We start from the raw sequence: 22,846 nt of genomic DNA, 5'->3' as shown, positions 1-22,846 counted from the left end.
GAATTTGAATATCTGGATGCTAAACTCAGGAATTAGACAAAGTTAGACAATTTCTGTTAGAAATGTATTTTCCCATAGAGTAAAAAAAGTGATTGAAGAGGAAAGAGAGTAGTCATTCATCAGGAGAGTGAGAGATGCTGCAGAATAGATACTTCGTAAATACGGTAGACAAGACAAGTAGAAAATATTAGGTACAGCACACTATCAGCCTGAAAAAGAAGGGAGACACAAACGCTAGTTAGAATTGACAATGAAGAAGAGTTAGTATGGAATAAATCCAAATTCCCCTTCGACACATTACTAGCCAACAACCAACTTCATCCCACAATCTACAAGGCGTTACATCTAGTGTGCTAGACGCTGCCCGCGGCGGAGGCTGGAGGACTGCATTACCCAGGCGCCCTAGTGGAGTGTAGCATGGCCCCTCATTGGGGGCCTCTCCTGTCTCAGTAGTCCTCAGTCAGCCTCTCCGTCTCTGAGGGCTGGCTCTTCATCTCAGCCTTCTGGCCTTTGGCCTCGTACATCTCCCTCCTGCTGGCCCTCCTGAAGAAGCCACACTGGGGGACCACGCGGTACAGTTAGACTGGAGCTACATGGAGAAGCTAACGACTACAGTAGCTAGCGGTAGCGAGCTAGTGCTATTGGGTTTAATGGGGCAGCACTTATACATACTGTATGCTAGTCACTAGCAGTAGCATGCTAAAACTAGCGCAGTTGAGTTTAATGGAGTATTACTGATAGGTACAGTATAACATACCTGATACAAACACAGTCAATATAAAAAGGCAGTCACAAATGTAGGCAACATAGAATCATTTATTTTACTGGTGCATTGGAGTAAATGGGATACTATTGCAAGCAAGCAGTGTACAACAGACATGTCATAACAGGTTTACATTCAAACATGATACCCACAAAAAGTATAGTTATAGTTATTCATCAGAAAGTCATTAGGGTTCTCACCTTCCATAGTATGATGCTGATGACTCCTAACAGCAGGATTCCTGCTACCACGGCAACGATGATGATCCACAGGGGAACCTCGTAAGGTGTTTCCACCCCAAGGACTGGGTCAATGTCCACTATGAACTGGAGGATGGAAAAGAAAGAAAGAAAGAGAGAGAAAGAAAGAGAGAAAGAGAGGAATATCACAATCAATATACATATCATCCATACCATACTAAGAATACCATTTGTCTACATCATCATCATCATCGTTATGACACTAACCTCTCTGGTCTCATTTTCCATCTTGATGGTGGGGTTGTCCGTCACAAGTTTCAGTGTGGCCTGACCTCTAACCTTAATCCTCAAAGCATTTTTATAGTCCTGCCAAACACACACAACCCAAAAAGGTATGGTCATGACCCTATTCGGATTTGGCAATGTGACCCTTTTGGTCAAAGAGTCTTGCTGTATCATCTGACCTCTCACCTCTAGCATAGTGCTGTTCCACACCCGTGACCTCACAATGATCTTGGCAGAGGTAGACATGTTGATCAAGGGACAGGTGAACGTCACACAGCGGGCTGTCCACTTTGAACAATCCTTCACAACAAAAACATGCCCAGAATTAGGACCGGACACTAGACACTAGGCTCATCAATGGTGCTTCTAGAGCCCTTAAATTACAGTAAGCGTCTGGATGAGCTTTTATGATCACAGCATCAGAATTGGTAGATCATGGACATAATTAAATTGTCTAATGGCCTGTCCTCACCAGGAGGTAGGTCTCTTTACGAGGAGTCAGCACGGTAAGGACAGCCTGTGGCTCGATGATGCGAGGGTGTTCGCCCTCCACCGCTCGCTTGGGACGTTTGCTCCTGTTCTTGGACAACTGGGCAGAGAGAGACAGACAGGAGAAAGAGAGAAAAGGTAGAAGAGGAATATACAAAGAAGGGGAGGCGACAGACAAAGAGGCACATTACGTCACGTTACAACAGTAATTACTGGAATGGAAATAAAGACAACTCCTGCTAACTTCTCAAAATATCATTGACCTTTTCAGTCTATCTTTGTGCAGACATAGGGCTCTATTCAATCGGTATTGCTGAAGCGTTACAGATTCCAAGACAGAACTGTATAGGTAATTTCCGATTGAGCAGACATACGCAGCGTTTACCGTGAATGCAGTCTCCGCTAAAGCGGGAACATTGCCTTTAAATGTCAATCATGGTGTAAAGCTGAATGTCCGCGGTGGGGATGGGCTCAATTCAATCAGATCTGCTTTACCCGACATCTGCTTAGCGATTGTTTTGGTGGTGTCGGAGGTCAAATCCAAAAGCGTCTCCTGGCATTATACCGAAAGCAGACATTGGCTGCTTCGGAGTCGAACCCAACGCAGCCTGGTTTAGAAGTAGGAACACCGGAATGTGAGATGTAATCTACACCTCCATTAGGATGATAGAAACGCTCATAATTTTGTTTATGACAACTTTAACCTCCTTATTTCCTTATAGCCTACACTTTCTTGTTCTGAACTTTTAACGAAAGTGGGACAGGTGTGGCTTCGTGACAATGATCAAGACCCAGCGAACAATTTTAGGGAGTGAGAACATGTTTGTTACGTTACCCGTAATGTTCTCTTGATGTTTGAGTGTCCAGTTCTGTTAGTTAGGGGGAACATCCTCTAGTGGTGTGGGGGCTGTGCTTTGGCAAAGTGGGTGGGGTTATATCCTTCCTGTTTGGCCCTGTCCGGGGGTGTCCTCGGATGGGGCCACAGTGTCTCCTGACCCCTCCTGTCTCAGCCTCCAGTATTTATGCTGCAGTAGTTTATGTGTCGGGGGGCTAGGGTCAGTTTGTTATATCTGGAGTACTTCTCCTGTCCTATTCGGTGTCCTGTATGAATCTAAGTGTGCGTTCTCTAATTCTCTCCTTCTCTCTTTCTTTCTCTCTCTCGGAGGACCTGAGCCCTAGGACCATGCCTCAGGACTACCTGACATGATGACTCCTTGCTGTCCCCAGTCCACCTGGCCGTGCTGCTGCTCCAGTTTCAACTGTTCTGCCTTATTATTATTCGACCATGCTGGTCATTTATGAACATTTGAACATCTTGGCCATGTTCTGTTATAATCTCCACCCAGCACAGCTAGAAGAGGACTGGCCACCCCACATATGCTCTCTCTAATTCTCTCTTTCTTTCTCTCTCGGAGGACCATGCCCCAGGACTACCTGACATGATGACTCCTTGCTGTCCCCAGTCCACCTGACCGTGCTGCTGCTCCAGTTTCAACTGTTCTGCCTTATTATTATTCGACCATGCTGGTCATTTATGAACATTTGAACATCTTGGCCATGTTCTGTTATAATCTCCACCCGGCACAGCTAGAAGAGGACTGGCCACCCCACATATACTCTCTCTAATTCTCTCTTTCTTTCTCTCTCTCGGAGGACCTGAGCCCTAGGACCATGCCCCAGGACTACCTGACATGATGACTCCTTGCTGTCCCTAGTCCACCTGACCGTGCTGCTGCTCCAGTTTCAACTGTTCTGCCTTATTATTATTCGACCATACTGGTCATTTATGAACATTTGAACATCTTGGCCATGTTCTGTTATAATCTCCACCCGGCACAGCCAGAAGAGGACTGGCCACCCCACATAGCCTGGTTCCTCTCTAAGTTTCTTCCTAGGTTTGGGCCTTTCTAGGGAGTTTTTCCTAGCCATCGTGCTTCTACACCTGCATTGCTTGCTGTTTGGGGTTTTAGGCTGGGTTTCTGTACAGCACTTTGAGATATCAGCTGATGTACAAAGGGCTATATAAATACATTTGATTTGATTTGATCCAATTTATGTCAGACCTTCTGAGAACCTTCTTTACCATGTTTTTTTTGTGTGTGTTAAAGTTAGGAGAACATTCCCTTAATGTCACACAGAACCTATCTAGAACGTGATTACAAAGTTCTCAGAGTACACAACATAATAATGTTTTAGACACGTTGCATGGGAACGTTGCAAGATCATTTATTTGCTTCAAGTCGTCAGGACGTGGTCCCAAAGACATATTCTCACCCTCAAACAAAAGTCATTAAACATCACACCTTGTTACTGTTAAAACAGAGCCAATCACAGTTATTTTTGTCTGTTGGCAAGGTTAGGGACACACACACACACACACACACACACACACACACACTTATTTCAACAATTTCAGCATTTTCTGCTTCGTAGTCTAATGTTGGTGGGGCATATTAACCTGTTTTAACGCCTGTGATCAATACACGTTTTTCTTCAGTGTACTTTTAACAGAGCTGAGATTTACGTCAAAGTGCATTCGCCCTTTTGCTTACGGAGGAGGGCTTTGGGTTTCTTCTGGAAGAGGCCCTAACTATCCTGGCACATATAAGCACATGCTCTAGAGATATCCCTTATTGGGACAGTGACTTGACTGTTCGTCATTGATGGTGGCCTGGATTCTAGACCCCGCTAGTGGTGTCAGACTACTCTAACTTCCTGAGCAATAGATGTTCACGTATTCATTTGGCAACAGTTACAACACAGCTATCTGATCTAATTTAAATGAGTTTCTCATTGAAAGATGGGAACTGGTAGAACTCTAGACCGTATTTGTTAAATCCACACAACATATATACGGTGTAGAACAACATGCGTCTCTGATAAAACTCCCATCAGCCTCTCGTCACTGGATTTCGATCTGCAACACCCCTAATTGGTTGCTGTAAGGTGGCTCAGGTGATAGTGTTGCTTCTGATAGAAACGTACCTAGAACATGGTTGCCATGTTGTCAGAATATCAGAAATGTGTATATTTACAGTACAGTAGCATGTCTGCCAGTTGTAACAAAAACAATACACAACACAGAGTTCCATCTCCAAGTTTTAATGTGGGAAAAAATGGACAAATTGCAACAGAATCACTTGAGACCAATGTTGGGGGTAACATATTACTTACAGTTGTATTACTTTTATTTGTAGGAGTGATATAACGAGTTCATGTCTTCAAATACTGTATTGTTATTACAGTTACTTTTTCAAGTAAGCCATATATTACTTTCAGAAACATACCTCTACCGGCGTGTTATATATATTTTTAAAGCTTTGTCTCATGCTAACAGAATTCATGCTGTAGGCTAACACGTTTCCAATAGGCTACCGTAAAGCTGAGAATCAAAGAGAGATGGCAGCTGTGTTCTTACCCCGCTTAGCCTTTTCCTTGTTGAAATGATCCCATTATTTTGAGTTAATCAAGGTGAAAGAGAACAACGTTTAAGTCAAATGCAAACTCTGTGACCTCCCAAGTGGTGCAGTGGTCTAAGGCACTGCTCTGTTGTATTGGTTATTGTGCACTTGTTTTTATGGGTCTCGTCCCCTGTATTATTTAGAGGTTTACACCTCGCTCTTGTGTTTTTGTTACATCCCTGTGTTATATAAATACATGTTTGTTTTGGTTACATCCCTGTGTTATATAAATACATGTTTGTTTTTCTTACATCCCTGTGTTATATACACATACACGTGTTTGTTGTTGGGCTTCGTCCCCGTCATTTTCATGACGTACTTTATTTTGGGTTGGAGACATTTTTAAAAACTATTACGTATTCCTGCGCCTGTCTCCCATCATTATACAGCGTGACAATATCTATAGGGAATGTGCTTATTGGGCCAGTATAGTTAGGCCCTGACCAGAAGAAACCATAGCCCCTCCTCCCTAGGCAATTGTGATCTGATTGGCTCAACAACAGTAACAAGATGTGATGTGTAATGACATTTTGGGGGGAAACATGAATGTTCTTGCAACACTCCCATGAAACGTGTCTAGAACATTAATATCTTATATTCTGGGAACATGGCAACCATGTTCTGTGTATGTTTGGTGGGACGTTGATTGAATATTCTCCTAACCCACTGAAAACTGGACACACAATTAAACGTGTCTATAACATTAATAACTTATGTTCTGTGAACATGGTAACCAAGTTCTGGGTAACTTCCATGTGACATTAAGGCAATGGTCTCTTGGAGACATTCCTTGCACATCATGGAAAGTTTCTCATGAAAACGTTAGTTCATGACCTAATGAGACTATTATGGGAACGTTCTCTAAAGTTGTAGAAACCTTTGTTGTTAGCTGGGGAGCAGCTGCTCACCGATTTGACAGCTCCAACATAGTTACGCCAAAATATCAGCTATGCGGGTGTCGGCTATCACTGGTTAACGGTTGAACTGATTGAATCTAGGCCATAATGAATATTTAGCCTCTTTTAGACTTGTGAGTCAGATTCAAGTCTGGTTTAATTGGGTGTTTTGTTCCAAACAGTACTCTCTATTGCAAATATTTCTGATTAACTGTGGGTGTAAACAGAGATTGAGGAGTCCTACGTTAATCCTATTTTTATAACACACTGGTCCCAGTTGGCCATAGAGATACAATATAATTCGGTGGCCTGTATAGAGCCTCAGAAAGACTCTGGTAACTCACTGTGAGGTTGAGAAGATTGACGATGTCCCCTGGAGGGACACAGTGGGTCTCAGTTGTCCCCTTGGTGACGATCTCAGTCAGGTAGAGAAGCCACTTCCCACTGGTCACCTCGAAGGGCCACTCAAACTCTACGGCCAGGATCCCCAGTGCCCCCAGAGGCTCTCCCTCCACTGACACCTGGTGGTAGCAGGGTGGTATCAAAGTCACCACAGGACAGACACAGGGCAACAGGACAGGTATCGATATAGAAATACAATGTATACAGAGCTGACAGGATTCCTCATTCTGTGACAGCAAAGCATGTCTGTTCTACATAAAGAATTGGCAAAGTCTTTCCATCCACATATTACCTCACAAAACTGTTACGTCTACAAGTCCAGGTCAGAATGTAAGGGAAACATGACTCACTCGCCCACAACACGGCTGACGTTAGCTACGTGTTGGTGTCTCACCTTGAAGGTGTATTCCACAAGACTGCCCACGTCACTGGTCGTGTTCATAGCTGATTCTCCCATCACCTCCCCGCTGAAGTAGGTCTGGACCAGGGGATTCTCTCTGTTTAGAGAGGGAGAGAAGAGGAAGAAGAAGAGAGAAGAAGAAGGATAAGGGGGGTGGTCAAAAGAAGTTAGTTGGCTACAGTGTTATACCTCCTTATCCATTTTGAATGAATCCAGCCACACAGCATGGCATCAGGACAACATCAAACATGTGTTTAAAGTTCCACTTACATGGAGAAGGAGGTCTGGATGGAGGTCTCTATCAACAGAACCACAGACACCGGGTACAGGTCATTCTGCTCACTCAACCTGGGGAAACAACACCGACACAAGTGTTTATTCAGCTAGCTTTTACCCACTTAACCCTACTCATATTTCAACCTTGGACATAAAGACTGACTGTTGCCGGTCTGATAATGAGTTCACGATATAGAGCGACGACAAAATGCCTCCTGTTACTTACGTGGACAGCAGCAACTGAGACTCAATCTCCCTGGTCTGGAGGTTGATCCCTGTTGTTTCAAAGATGAGCTGCAGAGAGACCTGCGAAACCCCCGGGATGGTCATAATATTTGAACTACTGCCAATCAATATTCCAATAGGCTCTAATGAATGCACGGTGTAAATGATACGTGGAATAACAACACCGTGGCCTTACCTTCTCATTGCTCCTCAGTGGATTCCCCAGCTCACACATAACAGTCTCTCCTGCACGGCATTCTACACCAGTATCCTGCACATAATATAGGTATGGTTCTACTATCTGCATGTACAGGACATACTGCAGTTAAAGGAGCAATTCAAGTCAACAGCCAGAATTCCCCCTAACCCTCTGTCACCCTCCGGTGGACTTACATGGGAGCGCACGCCAGAGTAACGGAGCGTGGAGGGGGTGGAGATGTTGAGCATGGCCTGGTGGGCGTCCTCAGCTACCTTCCCAGGGCCTGGCACGTTAGTTATCTCCACAAGTAGCACCACCTTTTTCACATTACTGCTGTACTGCAGCAATTGGCGTTTCCCCTGACTGCGTACAAACAGAGAGCAACTATCACAGTTCATGTATGATTTATTTAGCCTTTATTTTACTAGGCAAGTCAGTTAAGAACAAATTCTTATTTACAATGACGGCCTACACCGGGCCGATACTGGGCCAATTGTGTGCCGCCCTATGGGGGGCACCCAATCACGGCCGTTGTGATACAGCCCGGGATCGAACCCGGGTCTGCAGTGACACCTGCGCTACTCGGTCCCTTAAATTATTAGGGGCCTTATACAAAATACTGCACCAGAGAGAGATCGTGTTGAATCTGAAGCACTGTGGTCCACGCCGTTTTTTTGGGAGGTCTAACCGGGGTCACACTATATTTGGATAGTCCATCTGTAGATGCTCTACGGATTGTCATACTATCAACAAACTATCTGTTGATGAGCAACTGACTATCTGTTGATAAGCAACTGCTTCCTGAAGTTAGGTTAGGGTTTTCGGGTAAGTTTTAGAATACGGGTAGGGTTTAGGTTAGAGTTAGGATAATGGTTAAGGTTAGGGTTAGTAGATAGTCTGTAGAGTGGACGATGCAAAGAAATTGTCACCAACTATTCTACATGATTGGGGCTTGATCAAGTCTCGATTAATTCAATTCCAACTTACAGTTATTAGAGTAAACTTAATTTTCAACGTATTCAGACTGATACCCCGTGTTTTCCATATCTACCTCAGTGTTTTCCACATACCTGGGGTAAGGCTTCAGTAATTCGTTAGCAAACGCAGCTGTTAGCTGCAGGTTACTGGTGCACCTGTTGTCTGAGCCACACTCCTTCTGGAAGTTGATCTGCAAAGGAGGGGAAAGAGTTCCAAAACGTACTCATCACTACATACATACTCAATGGAATTATTCCTAAGTCCGTAACATACCTCTTTCCTCTCAGTCACTTTCTGTTTGTGGCTCAGTACAGGGTAGGAGTCCAGGTTCTGCAGGGCCTTTCTAACTTTGGGTTTCTGCTCATCCAGGGACACGTTGAGGGAGAAAACCACCGGCTCCAGTTTGTCCCTCACAGGATCCTGGAGATGATGATATAGATGAGTGTGTGTGTGGTCATGTGTGTGTGTGTGTGCCTGTGTGAGCAGTCATATACAGTGCACTTGGAGAGTATTCCGTTTTGGTACCCTTCCCCAGATCTGTGCCTCGACACAATCCTGTCTCGTAGCTCTACAGACAATTCCTTCGACCTCATGGCTTGGTTTTTGCTCTGACATGATGCGGTTAACTGTGGGACCTTACATAGACAGGTGTGTGCCTTTCCAAATCATGTCAATTCAATTGAATGTACCACAGGTGGACTCCAATCAAGTTGTAGAAACATCTCAAGGATGATCAAAGGAAACAGGATGCACCTGAGTTCAATTTCGAGTCTCATAGCAAAGGGTCTGAATAATTACGTAAATAAGTAAATCTGCTCAAATTCAAAAAAACTTTTCTTCGCTTTGTCATTATGGGGTATTGTGTGTAGATTGATGGGGGGGAAAAAATCTGTCATACATTTTAGAACAAGACTGTAATGTAACAACATGTGTAAAAAGCCAAGGGGTCTGAATACTTTGCAAATGCACAGTATGTGGGTGTGTGTGTGTGTGCGTGCGTGCGTGCGTGCGTGCGCGCGCGTGCGTGCATGCGTGCGTGTGTGTGCAGTATTTACCTCTAGTCTGAGCTCCAGCACCTGACACTCGGTCTTGGGAGATGGCATGGTAAGGAGGCCTGTGTAGGTGGCAAGCTTATTGACCAGGAAGAGAACTCGAGGGCTCCGGCGATGCATGTCGGCTTCCACTGTGTACTTCACCACTGCAAAGGGAGGAAAAACAAAAGGAGTTAGATGTACAGCCATACATACAGTACATACAGTACATCCCCCTCCATACTGTATGTATTTAGACAGTGAAGCTTTTTTTCTTTTTGTTCGGCTCTATACTCCAGTTTCCTATTAGGGGACATTATAGCATGTCAGCTTTTAGTTGAGGGTATTTTCATACATAAAGTGTATCTGTTTTACAGTTTAGAAATGAAAGCACTTCATGTTTCAAGTCCTCCCCATTTAAAGAAGTCCTAAGTACATTTTTGTATTTTAGCAGACACTCTTATCCAGAGCAACTAGGGTTAAGTGCCTTGCTCAAGGGCACATCGACAGACTTTTCACCTACCCGGCTCGGGGATTCAAACAAGCAACCTTTCAGTTACAGTTACAACCTTTCTTAACCGCTAGGTTAAATTCACTTATAATGTATACAAAAGCTTATTATTGGGTCCCATATTGCTTGCATGCAATGAATACATCATGCTTGTGACTGCACAAACCTGTTGGATACATTTGCAGTTTGTTTTCACACAGTAGGAACACAATGGTGAATACTGTCTTGTGCCATTTTAAGTAAGAACAGAAGATTTTTTTAATGCTTAATTGACAGAAACAGTGGGAGATGAAGTTGGAAGGCAGCACACTGGGATTGAACTCTGGCCTCCAGCTGGGAGTCACATATCTGCATGGAGCTAGGAGTGTTACCACTGGACCACAGCTCCACACTAGTGGAAGGTTCCGAACATTTCTACATTCATGTGAATGCTACCATGATTATGGATACTCCTAAATTAATCGTGAATAATGATATGTGAGAAAGTTAGATCGTACCCCAAAATGCTAACCTCCCCTTTGTTGGTAATGTTTTATTGAAGCCTCTGACTAATCATTATTTATTCATATCTTTTTTTAAATCATGGCATTACCAGTTTCAAATTTTTAACCCTTTTATTTTAGTTACAGTCTTTGTCTCATCACTGCAACTCCCGTACGGACTCCTGAGAGAAAAAGGTTGAGAGCCATGCAGCCTATGAAACACAACCCAACCAAGCCACACTGCTCACTTAACCCAGAAGCCAGCCACAACAATGTTTCAGAGGAAACACCAAACACCTGGTGACCATGTCAGCATGCATGCGCCCGGCCTGCCACAGGAGTCACTAGAGCACAATTGGACAAGGACATCCCTGTCGGCCAAACCCTCCCCTAACCCGGACGAATTGTGTACCGCCCCATTGGTCTCCCAGTCGCGGCCGGCTGCGACAGAGCCTGGACTCAAACCGGGATCTCTAGTGGCACAGCTAGCAACTGCGATGCAGTGCCTTAGACCACTGCACCACTCGGGAGACGATAGTTTCAATTTTAAGAGTTCAGAAACATCTTATCTCACCACTTAGAAAGAAAGTTACTCCAGTCATCATTCACCATTCAGTTACTATTGGGCAAATTATAACCCAAACCCCAACCAAAGCCCAACCAAAACCCAACCAAAACAAACAACAAATGCATCCAAAGAGTTTGTAGAGTCACAAGCGTGATGTCGTCATGGGACCAAATGCTACTTTATTACACTGTTATTGAATTTTTCCAAGTACTCATGACTTATTCACATGGGGAGACTAGAAACATAAAGTGATTTAATAAAAAATAAAAAATTGGTAGTAGTTACAGTCTTGTCTCATCGCTACAAGTCCCGTACGGACTCAGGAGAGGCGAGGGTCAAGAGCCATGCGTCCTCCGAAACTCAACCCAACCAAGCCGCACTGCTTCTTGACACAATGCACATCCAACCCGGAAGCCAGCCGCACCAATGTGTCAGAAGAAACACCGTACACCTGGCAACATGGTCAGCGTGCACTGCACCCGACACAGGAGTCGCTAGTGCACGATGTGCACGAGGATATCCCTGCCAAGCAAACCCTCCCCAACCCGGACGACGCTGGGCCAAATGTGCACTGGCCCATGGACCTCCCGGCTGCAACAGAGCCTAGGTTCAACCTCAGAATCTCTGGTGGCTCAGCGAGCACTGTGATGCAGTGCCTTGGACCACTGCGCCACCCGGGAGGCAGGGCTTTCATCTTTAAACGGTAAAACAGATAAGTATGAAAATACCCTCAAATAAAAAGTTACGTTCTGTACTGTCACCTCATATGAAACGTTTGATCTCAAATCCAAAATGCTGGGGTATAGAGCCAAATGTAAAAAGTTAGCTTCACTATCCAACACAGGAGGTCGGTGGCAACTTAATTGGGGAGGACGGGCTCGTGGTAATGGCTGGAGCAGAATAGGTGGAATGGTATCAACTACACATGATTTCCATGATTTCCTCACCAGCCTCCTGTGCTGTCCAAATACATATAAAGGCGAGTGCATTCATCCGTATTAGAAAGGGAATGAAACTCACTGATGTTTTTCTTGAAATCTTTGTTTCCATTGCTGAGTGTGTAGGAGAAACACACTGTCACAGTCACACTGTAGAAGACATAGAAGAGACATTAGTCAAATAACAGTGGACATGAATTTACTTCATACAGCGTGATCTGAGAGGAACCTTTCTCACCAGGATTTGTTTCCACGGGGACAAAGGTTAGGGTCCACAATCTCTGGCAGCACGGTGAAGTTCTTAGAGAGATGGATCACTGGACGAGCCCTGGAAATGAACAATGTCAAAAGATTACTCGAAGAATAAGAAGACAGAGACGACAATAAAGATATTATTATCAAGAGAAGACGTGCTGGAGAGACAGGTGAAATAAAGTGAGACACAAACCAGATCCTGGATGAATATATCCAAGTTTGTTATGGCAGTTTTAGCTGATTCAATTCAATTCAATACATAGTGTATTTATTGCCCACAACTTACCTGAGCAGAGCGATGCGGTCATCCAGAGAACCAACCAGGAGGTCAGGGTAACTGTTCTCATCCATGTCCATACCTCCACTGATGGAATAGCCAAAGGTCTGGAACCCACCACTACCCACTGACTTCCCTTCAATAACCTATAGGGGGCAACACGAACACGTTACACGACTACATAGATCGTGATACAGTATCTTTCCCCCATTTCCCTGCATTCAACTCTGTTCTCCCTGTCCTTTTGGCTTCATAGCAGATAATATATTGTGCATTACTGGGGGAATATTAATGAACTATGAATTATTCATGTAGAAAAGGAATTAAACCAGTCTAATGTGCCTGTTTTCATCTGATTGTCAAACAAATCACTTCAAAAAGTAGGTTACCTTCGACACGTTCATTCAAAATAATTCTAGAATCCGAACAGTGCACTGCGCACCCGCCAACTTTCCTTCAATTCGCAAATGGTTGAAACTATCTCATTGGAGAAAGCATCGGAGCGAGCGAAACAGCGCCCCTCTGTCTTACTATATGTAGCCCATGTATCTGATGCTGTCTGGCCAAAAAGAGTATGACATGCCATACTCATTTTGGCTGGAGCGCATCAGATACATGGCCTACACATACATGTCCTCCGCCTCTACGATGAGGGCAGTATTATCAGCAGCACCTGTGTTTTTACTAAAGAAATGCATATCCTCCTAGAGAGTCTAAGGGCCCGAGGCTAGGTTTCTACTAAGCTATATGGAATTGTTTCAAGATGGTCATACCAAGGATCATTTAGCTATTTGATTTTGAATTTTAGGACCCCTGCAGGTATCCCAAAAAATATATAAAAACATTATTTGACCTTGCTGCTATTAGCCCATAGAAACGCAGTGAATAACAGATTCACCCATGGAAAAAAAGATGTATTCAAAAGTAAGTATGTTTTGAAATGTCTGTCCTATATCTGAGATATATAGGACGGACAAAATAAATCAGGAAAATAAATAAATACATTTTACCCGTATACTTTTTAAATGGAAATACCCTATTCACTTCTATTCATTTTTTGGCACTTCACTTCCATTCAAGTTCTGTGACACTTGTGGGGATCATAGAGCAAAACGGACAACACCAACATGTTCGTGAGAATCTCATATTTCCATAGAGGGGTAACCCAAACCGCGTCTAGCCCAAACCATTCGGACTCTACCAATGTTTTTGTGAGAAGACCGATTTTTAAGGATGTCGCCTGGTCTGGCAAACCCCGCTGTAGCTCTGCCACCTTCAGAAGGCCGACATTGAGACCATGCAAAAAAACTGATATCTCTAGTTTAAAAAGGTGAATTATTTATTATATATATACAATTATATACAGGTACTTTTTTTTATTGCCCAGCTTACGAGGCCCCATGATGATGTGAGGCCTCTTCTGTCTGATGCTAAGTATGCCAGTGTGTACCTGACTAGGCTCCTCAGAGATGCCCTTCTTGCTTCCCATCCAGATGTAGACATTCCCAGTCTCATGGAATGGGGCTCCTACTGCAAAGTCTATAAGAGGAAAAAATAGCCATTGGAAATACATGACCATACATTTTGAAAATGACCAATTAAGTTTGCTTCAACAATTCATAATCTGCATATTTGATGCATGTAATACATGAAGTAAGTAGTGTGTAGAATACCGTCTCTGATAGGCAGAGAGCAGAGCGAGAGCAGAGAGGAAGAGGCAAAGCGAGAGGTTTTACTCCCGCCAAAATGTGTTTCTATGGGATTATTTTGGACCTAAGCTTGTTGCCTGCCTTTCCGCCTTTTGGAAAACGACTCCCATTGTTAGGGCGGAGACATGATCATCTCATCATTATTTACAGATCTCTGCCTATAGTTCCAGTGTAAGCCCTTGTGCTGGCTGTATTTCGCCACTAGGTGACAGCAGGATGACAGTAGAAATGTGTTTAATGGCCTGGAGAGCCATTTGTGACATTCCTTGCTATCTGGAATCCTTTGGATGTCCAACTCTAACCCCATTGAAGGTTACATATAAAATGGTTTAGGTAAGGGTTAAGGTTAGGGTTTAGGTATGGGTTATGGTTAGGTTAGGGACATCCCAAGATCCCAGAAAACCCATTTGTAACCTGTCTGATTACACCAATGCTATTTCCCTCTATCATATCGGTGAGACTGTAACATTTAACCACGAACGTCCAACAATAAGAGTCTGAGCTTGGATCAGAATCACACAATGGATTCTGATAGGAAGTTAACCATGATCCTCTTCCTCTTCTACGTCCTCATTGCGGTACAGTTCTGCACCGTTCAAATTCTTTAAAAGTGCATCTTTCCTCCTCCCTTCTTTGTAGAAATCACCTGATTAGAATTGACCGGACAGGTGAAAGCCACGTGGTGGAGCCCTTGCGTTCACCTGTCCAATCATGTGAAATCAGTGATTACTTCAAGTAAAGGAGGAAGGAATTATTCCCTTTTAAGGAATTTGAACAATGCCCAAAAGGTTACCCGTTATGGTAGGCCTACCTTGGAATCCATCTTGGTTGACGTCGCCAATGGCTGCCACGGCGAATCCAAAACCAGATGCCGTAGGACCCTTCAGTACCATGCTAGGTGTCTTCTGGAAAGAGCCGTTCTCATTCATGAAGACGTACACCGCTCCTCCCTCCTCTTTCTGACGGTCAAAGTAGAATGGGGCACCTACGATCAGGTCATTCCAGCTAGGATGGTGCAAATGAAAACACGAAAGTATTAACACACAACCGTACACATTCTGTATCATTGTAGCATATAGGATCATAATCATTATATGGTTTACCAACCATTTTACCCACCTTATTCTTCATTCTAATTGGCTTTTAGAGAGGACAACAAAGCCTATGACATGCTTTATATCTTTTGGCTTGTCTTTTGTTCAGCCAAAATATTTTCTTGACAAATGTGTTATAATCTTTTTCTCGGACATGCTGACAGACCATGAACACAAATGCTCAAGGTTTTATTTGTGTATTGTGAGAAATTGAGAGCACACATGCCTCAGCCATAATGTCATGTCAGATACCGTATCAGAGGTGGTGAAACGACGAGGACAGTACAGTATTCTCGGCATCACTGGTCAGGTAGAGCGTGTACTCCAAATAGTAGAGGTAAACGCTACAGATGACGGGCTACCGGTAAATGTGCATTTTATTGAGTGATACAATTCAAACTCAATCAATCCCGTATCAAAAGAATAACAAACTGTTCTCAATACTATTCTCAAAAGATTAGCATATGCTATTCTTTTGCCTCTGAGTTTGCTATTGTTTTGTTCTAGATAATCAAGCTTTTGGCATATGGCACACCGAGAGACGCACTAAAGCTGGGGATTTCCTATGGACAGTGATGACATACTTGTCATTGTTGAGGTCGGTGACAGCTAGGCTGTTCCCAAAGTACGAGCCCACTTGTTCTCCTGGGATGATGAACTCGGTCACCAACGCTGTGCTGCCCTTCTTAGCCAGCATCACTGAGCCCTTGGATTCATCTCTGGGAGACCCCGTCACTACCGTGAAGTAGTCTTGACTCAGCAGCTTCTTGTCCTCATTGACAGAGTAACCTGTGGTGTTAAAACAACATTAAAACAATGTTACAGTACCATTTATGGCAGGTAGGGCTAATCATCGCCCTTCTGCACAAAGGCCAAAGGTAGCTTCCTGTGATACAGTTGCCACTATGCTAAACGGAGCGCCGCCATCTAGATAGCATCGGTAGTTCCTTTTTCTAGTTCTCTTTCAATTCATACGTTCAAAAAGATGTTTATCTTTCTGAATGGGGGAGTGGTTATGTTTGAGAGTGTTTTGAAATGGAAGAGCAAGAGACACTCCCTTATACAGTAAGCTTCCTAGTCTACCCTGTTAATGCAGAATTGGCTCTACTAGCCAGGTCACTGATATATACCCATGTAGCTGTATCGTCTGTTCAGTTGCCCAAAGTCTTTGTCACTTGAGTCCCACGCGTTTCCTGGATCAGGGTCTCTCCACGTTACATGAACGTTGCCTAGGTAACAAAGACAAAAGAAAACAATACAGTTTCACATGAACTTTTAAGCCATGACCTTCCAGAAACGTGTCCAGAAGAAGCCTTGTTTACTATGTTACGTCTAGTCTATGAGACCGGGCTGTAACTTCTTTTGGTGCCCACCTTGCCACACGTAGCTGCCCACAGAGCCGATGTAGACGTCCGTGTCGGTCATGCCCCCCGAGATGCCCATGTTGCACAAGCCCTCCAGCTCCATGTCGAAGTTGGGGTTGCACACCTCGTAGCTGTAGTCCTGCCACTCGTCGTTGGGGTTGAAGGTCAGGTCATTGCCCCTGACGTAGCACTTCCCCACCATCCGCAGCTGCTCCTCTGCGCCCCCCCGCACCACCTTCACGTAGCGATGCCCACAAGCCTGGACACGAATTAGACATTACAACTTTTTGTTCTAGTAGTGGTATAATTGAGTAAATTTGACATTTTTTACAGTAGCAGGTGTAATAAGATGAGTTTGCTGTAAAACCTTAGTGCCTATATCACTGTAGTGAATCCTGAACTGTCAATGCAGCTGAACACTGGGACACAGAACATATGCAAACCAAATACATGGTCAAACAGCAGGCCAGAGACTCTGAATATGTGACCTACAGTATGTACTAACTTACCAGTGTTTTTCATACTGCATGTATATAGTGTATTGTGTTTGTGTATTTGTATGTAGGTTTCACAATGGACAATAAAGTATATTGCATCGTATATTGTATCGTATCTAGTGTCTAAGCCTATGCTTTATCTATGGTCTTAAATTGACCTTATCTTACCCTCACATGGCTAGCTTTATCAGGAACAAACTTGATGTCCATAACTCAAATTTTGGCATAAATCATGAACTGATGTCACTGTCAAAGACAGATCTGTGCGAAATGTTTTGTTATAAGCATCTAGTATCTCAAGATAGGAGACGGTCCACTTTCAGTGAGGAAAGAGAACCAGAGGGTGTTGTCCCACTCTCACCAGCACTCGACCCCCTGGCAGGTCTCTCTGGCTGGCCACAGTCACTCCCAGCCACATCCCCTCCACTATCTCAGACGAGTCCGCTGTAGGGAGACACACATCGCACTCATTGCTTTAAAACGAATGCTTTATCTTCAATAGAAACATAACACTGTGAACTGTTGTCTTCTGCAACTGTTAATTATCATGACCGTATAATCAGAAGTGATCAATAATAAGTTACTGGTTACCTCAATGACAAAGAATGAATCGTGTATTCAATGTAATTAAAAGATTATAAAGCTTCCATATTTACTTTTTTTTTTACACTTACATGGAAAGTAGCAACAGAGCAGACATATACATACGACAATGTCTGACTGTTATTTGAAACTTAAGGTTCCAACTGAACAAACCCCAAAGTATAACCACAGGATGTTCATCATGAAAGTAAGACACCTAGCAACAAAAACAGCAGCAGTCTCATCCAATGTGGATCAAGCCTGAACAAGTGTAAACCCCAAAAATGTACAGAGACTGACTAACATCAAAAAGTGCATTATCATTCTTACTTTCAGCCTCTGAGGCTATAATTGCCTCCTCGGTGAGTCAGTCTACCGTAACCTTTAATTAAGGCTAATTCAATATGTTCCTACTTGGAGCATGTCTTTCAGTTATGACAGAGGCTAATACTTGCTGGTTGGGCTTAGCCTATCAGGGCAGAGGTAAGGGTTTGGGAAGCGGGGGAATTTGTCTAATTTGATAGTCTACCTTTGGGAGCAGGAGGTATTCTGCTTGGTCTGGAATAAGTATGAAATAGCTAGACCTTGATACCAAATACAGACTATCCTACAGTGTTTTTAAAATGTATTATTTTAGATACAGAGCAGTGTCAGAAACTGACAGTAAATGCTTTGGCAAGTTTGTATGGATTGTTTTTGCAATTTTGAAAATTCCACATAGAAAATTCCACTCAAGGGTGAATCCCCACTCAGGTGAGTGAACCCAGTCTCCACAGCAACACATAACATACAAAGCATAATTCAGTGGTTCTAACAAACACATCCTTATCTAGCCACCTAAAGAACCTCCCAACCAAGCCCCATGTCACCCATTCAACCAGGAGAACCATTTTATATAGAGAGGACACTTCAATGACAGTGAGAGTGCCAGTACTTACTGGAGCTGACCAAGTCCATCCTTTCACAGTCGTTAAGCTCTGTGGTGACAGGACAGGAGTAGATGGCGCCCGTCTCATTGACGTTCCTCAGAGCCAGGGCTTTCTCCTTGGGTGCTCCTGACAGGAGACTGAGTACAGACAGACAGAGAGACAGACAGACAGACAGACATAACAGAGCCATAAAGTCTGTCAGGTTTATAATATAGCCTACTGTATATCAACATAGGCATTCATGACAGGAACTATAATTCATGGATATTCACGATTAGGAACTATCACTCTAGGAAGTTGGAACTATTTGATTCAGAAACTATTTGATACAGCAAAACTGTTATTGTTCATCTTGTACAACAACTTGGGACACGTAGCTAGAGATGTTTGACTTCACTTAATGATTTGGTCAGCCTTCTCTAGCCCACCCCGACCATGTCTTCCCCACAACCACCCACAAAGCCTCTGGGCTGGGAGAGAGCAACCACATGACCTTTAAAATTTCTCAGAGGGAGGAGATCAGAGTGTGGGGGAGCCAAAGCATGAACCATGGTACAAGTCTGGACGCAACAGACAGCGGCTTAGGGAGCCAACCCTGTCTTTTTCTTCACTCACCCGGACAGCCACAACATTAGCACCAGGGTCAAAAAGCTGTGAAGCAACCAGCGTTATCTACAAGGAACTGACCCTGTGGCTAGCCGCAGCATTCAGTCAGTACACGATTTATCAAACCTCATTTGTATAAATTAAGTAAGTATGTAAGCATGAGCTACATTTGTATGAAATATGGTTAGCGATTAGCTAAGATGCTAAAAATGAATCAATGTTGTCAATGAAGAAATAAAGCACTGAGTGAGACTATGGTCTGTTTGTGAACAGTCCCAGCTCAATGGTCAAAATATCCTACTCCATTGCTCAATTTGACTTCAAATGGTTCATTTTCCAAAATCAACCTTCACAAAGTGTTTACAGGAAGTGGGTTGAGTGTTTTTGGTGCCTTGAGTTAAAACTCAAGTCTCACACCCATGTAAATATCAAGTCTCACACCCATGTAAATATCAAGTCTCACACCCATGTAAATATCAAGTCTCACACCCATGTAAATATCAAGTCTCACACCCATGTAAATATCAAGTCTCACACCCATGTAAATATCAAGTCTCACACCCATGTAAATATCAAGTCTCACACCCATGTAAATATCAAGTCTCACACCCATGTAAATATCAAGTCTCACACTCATGTAAATATCAGGGTTCATACCTCACTGAGAAGTAAAAGTAAATCCATTGCACTGAGTGGAGAGATAGGAGCCGCCCAAGAAGAAACACAGCCTACATTCAAGGAGAGTGCTCTATGTTGAGAAATACAAAGAGAGTTTCAAAGTAAATGTCTTAAGCTTCTGAGGGGAGTGGCAGGATTTAATTTGAGGTATAGGCATTTGAAGGGAGGATGAGATAGTCCAGGTGAATATTTCAAAGATGTCCAGACGTGATAAAAATGACTCAGATAACATACAGTTCACCTTGTGAGTCATACTGGTGAAAACATTAAGGGGTGGTTTGTGTGTATAAAGTGGAGATTGTGGACCGTGTGCCTGGCACCACCAGTCCTACAAAGGCCTCAGTGTTTATTCACTTAACACGACACAGGATGGCTAGCCGACCTCCAGGCACCCTTACTGCTTATCAAAAATAACATATGCCATTTCCCAGATGCTTTCATCCAAAGTAACTTACAGTCATGTGTGCACACATTTTACCTGTGGGTGGCCCTGGGAATTGAACCCAGGCATTACAAGCACCATGCTTTACCAACTGAGCCATATAGGACCCCATTAGAAAGATGAACACTAACAGCAGTCTACACATATCAGAACTATACTATGTCATACGCCAAGGGGGTTTTCCTGGTCATGTGACCTGAGGAGGAGAAACCTCCTGTCTCATGTCATACAGTGACAATGTACAGAAGTCTCCCACTACTAAATGGACCAAGTTAATTCAGCCCCATGAGACTATACAATAAACATGGACCCGAAATAGATATAAAGACAGATTACTGGTGTAAGGGTATCCTGCGCCCAACCGTTACAGGAATTACTGGCATCCCCTCTCCCAAGAACATGGCTCTGACATACTTCAGCTACCACAGCAATCACTGCCTCATCTGAAACAGCGACGGGAGCCAATTATCCCTCCTTTCTCTCGATGTGCATTATATCAGCCATTAATGAATTACCTTGCCTGGGTGATGACAACCAGGGCCAATGTGACCCAGGTCTGCACACCGTGCACGACACTGTGCCTCTTACTGGGACTTACGAGAAGTGTTCCCACACACAGTAGGCTCCTTAGGGAGGCAGAGAGACTTTGGCTCTGGGGGTCACTCTGTAGCCAGGCTGTATCTGAGATTCCACAGACAGTCGCAGGACCGGGAGCAGACAGATATGCTGTAGTAGGACCCAGCACTAGGTTTAAAGGAAGGAGAGGAGAGGCCCATTATGCAGCAACAGGGTTGTGTGTGTGTGTGTGTGTGTGTGTGTGTGTGTGTGTGTGTGTGTGTGTGTGTGTGCGTGAAGAGTCAGACACCTTTGTGGGCCTTTGTGTGTGTATCCACACACTGGAATGTGCAGTAGCTTGTTTGAATATATGTTTGGCTGCTAAATCTTGAGACAAGGCCACCCAGGGAGATATTCAATTGAAAAGTCACACCAAAGGTGAATACAAAGACTTATGGATAAAGTCTAAATCTATAAATGACAAATATGGGGCTTGCTATTCCTGTGGGAAAACTCAACACCATTTACATGGATTAGCCGACCTCGACAATACCCGGGAGACAATAGAGTTATAGACCTTTGCTCATTGTGAGAAAGTAAACAAAACAATACACAAAACACTGGATTCATTATTGTTGTCCAAAGCTGTGATGAATTGGGGCACAGAGTTCACTAACCGCTAATCTGGGCAATGGGAAGCCAGGGCCAGTGAACTGCTGGAATAGCACACTGCCAAACAAAAGTGGATCAGTTTGACCTCATTCACAGACCCGTCTGTGAATTCCACAAAACGGAATGTCCTCACTAGCCCTCATCTCCAGTACTGCAGCACGTGGGTCACCTTTTGTTTATTTTGGCAATTCAGCCCTGCTGCTAGACAGACTTCTCACCCATAACAATTCTCACATGTAGACCACAAGAGGTTGGTGGCACCTTACTTGGAGAGGACAGGCTCGTGGTTACTGCTGGAGCGGATAGGTGAAATGGTATCAAACACGTGGTTTCTATGTGGTTTCATTCCAATCGCTCAGTTCCAGCCATTATTATGAGCCGTCCTCCCCTCAGCAGCCTCCGCTGATGTAGTCATGTTTTTGAAAGTCCCCTTTAGACAACATAGAGAACATGTAAATAGAGTTACTAATCGGTTTCATTTAATTAAAGTTGCTTTGCAGATTAAAGCTGGAATCCATAGTGGGGAAACAGCCACGTCCTTTTTTAGCGATATTACAACAACAAACGTACCTCAAACAACGAACCCCCCTCGGACATCATTGCACATGCGATAAAACAGCAGAGTTTGTATTACGATCCTTTTTTACTACGATGATGGATGCTCCTCTCGTCTCCTCTGTTTCATAACCACTGGGCGACCGATGGCCTGGTTGCCCCTTCCATCTTTAAGGAATTGTCACGCACTGACCTTAGAGATCCTGTTTATGTCTCTATTTTGGTTTGGTCAGGGTGTGAGTTGGGGTGGGTATTCTATACTCTATTATTTGTATTTCTATGTTTTGGCCGGGTAGGGTTCTCAATCAGGGACAGCTGTCTATCGTTGTCTCTGATTGAGAACCATACTTAGGTAGCCCTTTGTTCCACCTGTCTTGGTGGGAAGTTGACTTTGTTTAGGGCACATAGCCTGGTTTTGTAGTGTTTATTGTTTTGTTCTGTGTTTTTTTTTCCAAATAGAAAGAGAAATGTACGCTCACGACGTTGCACCTTGGTCCTCTTCCTTTAACAGCCGTGACAGGAATAGG

The 22,846-nt window shown here is 43.7% G+C and overlaps 1 protein-coding gene across 2 annotated transcripts in view; it reads right to left on the bottom strand.

Annotated features, from left to right (window-relative positions):
- itga3b (integrin, alpha 3b) overlaps positions 1–22,846 on the bottom strand; it is a 59,057-nt gene that overhangs the window by 7,313 nt on the left and 28,898 nt on the right. The window contains exons 2-25 of one of the 2 annotated variants that reach the window (XR_010460670.1): positions 18,821–18,948; positions 17,662–17,744; positions 16,813–17,062; positions 16,570–16,668; positions 16,024–16,228; positions 15,157–15,350; positions 14,087–14,175; positions 12,646–12,782; positions 12,343–12,432; positions 12,187–12,254; positions 9,630–9,772; positions 8,848–8,994; positions 8,667–8,764; positions 7,791–7,959; positions 7,594–7,668; positions 7,399–7,478; positions 7,167–7,244; positions 6,891–6,993; positions 6,439–6,615; positions 1,721–1,837; positions 1,435–1,548; positions 1,231–1,329; positions 964–1,089; positions 394–557 (exon numbers count right to left, since the gene is read on the bottom strand). Coding sequence is in view for 1 of the 2 variants with exons in the window: in XM_065007959.1 (XP_064864031.1) it covers positions 964–1,089; positions 1,231–1,329; positions 1,435–1,548; positions 1,721–1,837; positions 6,439–6,615; positions 6,891–6,993; positions 7,167–7,244; positions 7,399–7,478; positions 7,594–7,668; positions 7,791–7,959; positions 8,667–8,764; positions 8,848–8,994; positions 9,630–9,772; positions 12,187–12,254; positions 12,343–12,432; positions 12,646–12,782; positions 14,087–14,175; positions 15,157–15,350; positions 16,024–16,228; positions 16,570–16,668; positions 16,813–17,062; positions 17,662–17,744; positions 18,821–18,948 (2,869 nt within the window). In the remaining variant the exon portion in view is untranslated. The remainder of the gene's footprint in view (positions 1–393; positions 558–963; positions 1,090–1,230; positions 1,330–1,434; positions 1,549–1,720; positions 1,838–6,438; positions 6,616–6,890; positions 6,994–7,166; positions 7,245–7,398; positions 7,479–7,593; positions 7,669–7,790; positions 7,960–8,666; positions 8,765–8,847; positions 8,995–9,629; positions 9,773–12,186; positions 12,255–12,342; positions 12,433–12,645; positions 12,783–14,086; positions 14,176–15,156; positions 15,351–16,023; positions 16,229–16,569; positions 16,669–16,812; positions 17,063–17,661; positions 17,745–18,820; positions 18,949–22,846) is intronic. The other variant, XM_065007959.1, reaches the window with a different exon arrangement.

Source organism: Oncorhynchus nerka, linkage group LG23 (genome assembly GCF_034236695.1).
Source record: "Oncorhynchus nerka isolate Pitt River linkage group LG23, Oner_Uvic_2.0, whole genome shotgun sequence".
Classification (NCBI taxonomy): Eukaryota; Metazoa; Chordata; class Actinopteri; order Salmoniformes; family Salmonidae; genus Oncorhynchus; species Oncorhynchus nerka.
The sequence above is the reverse complement of the archived record's forward strand: the minus strand, read 5'-3'. Positions and strand labels throughout refer to the sequence as shown.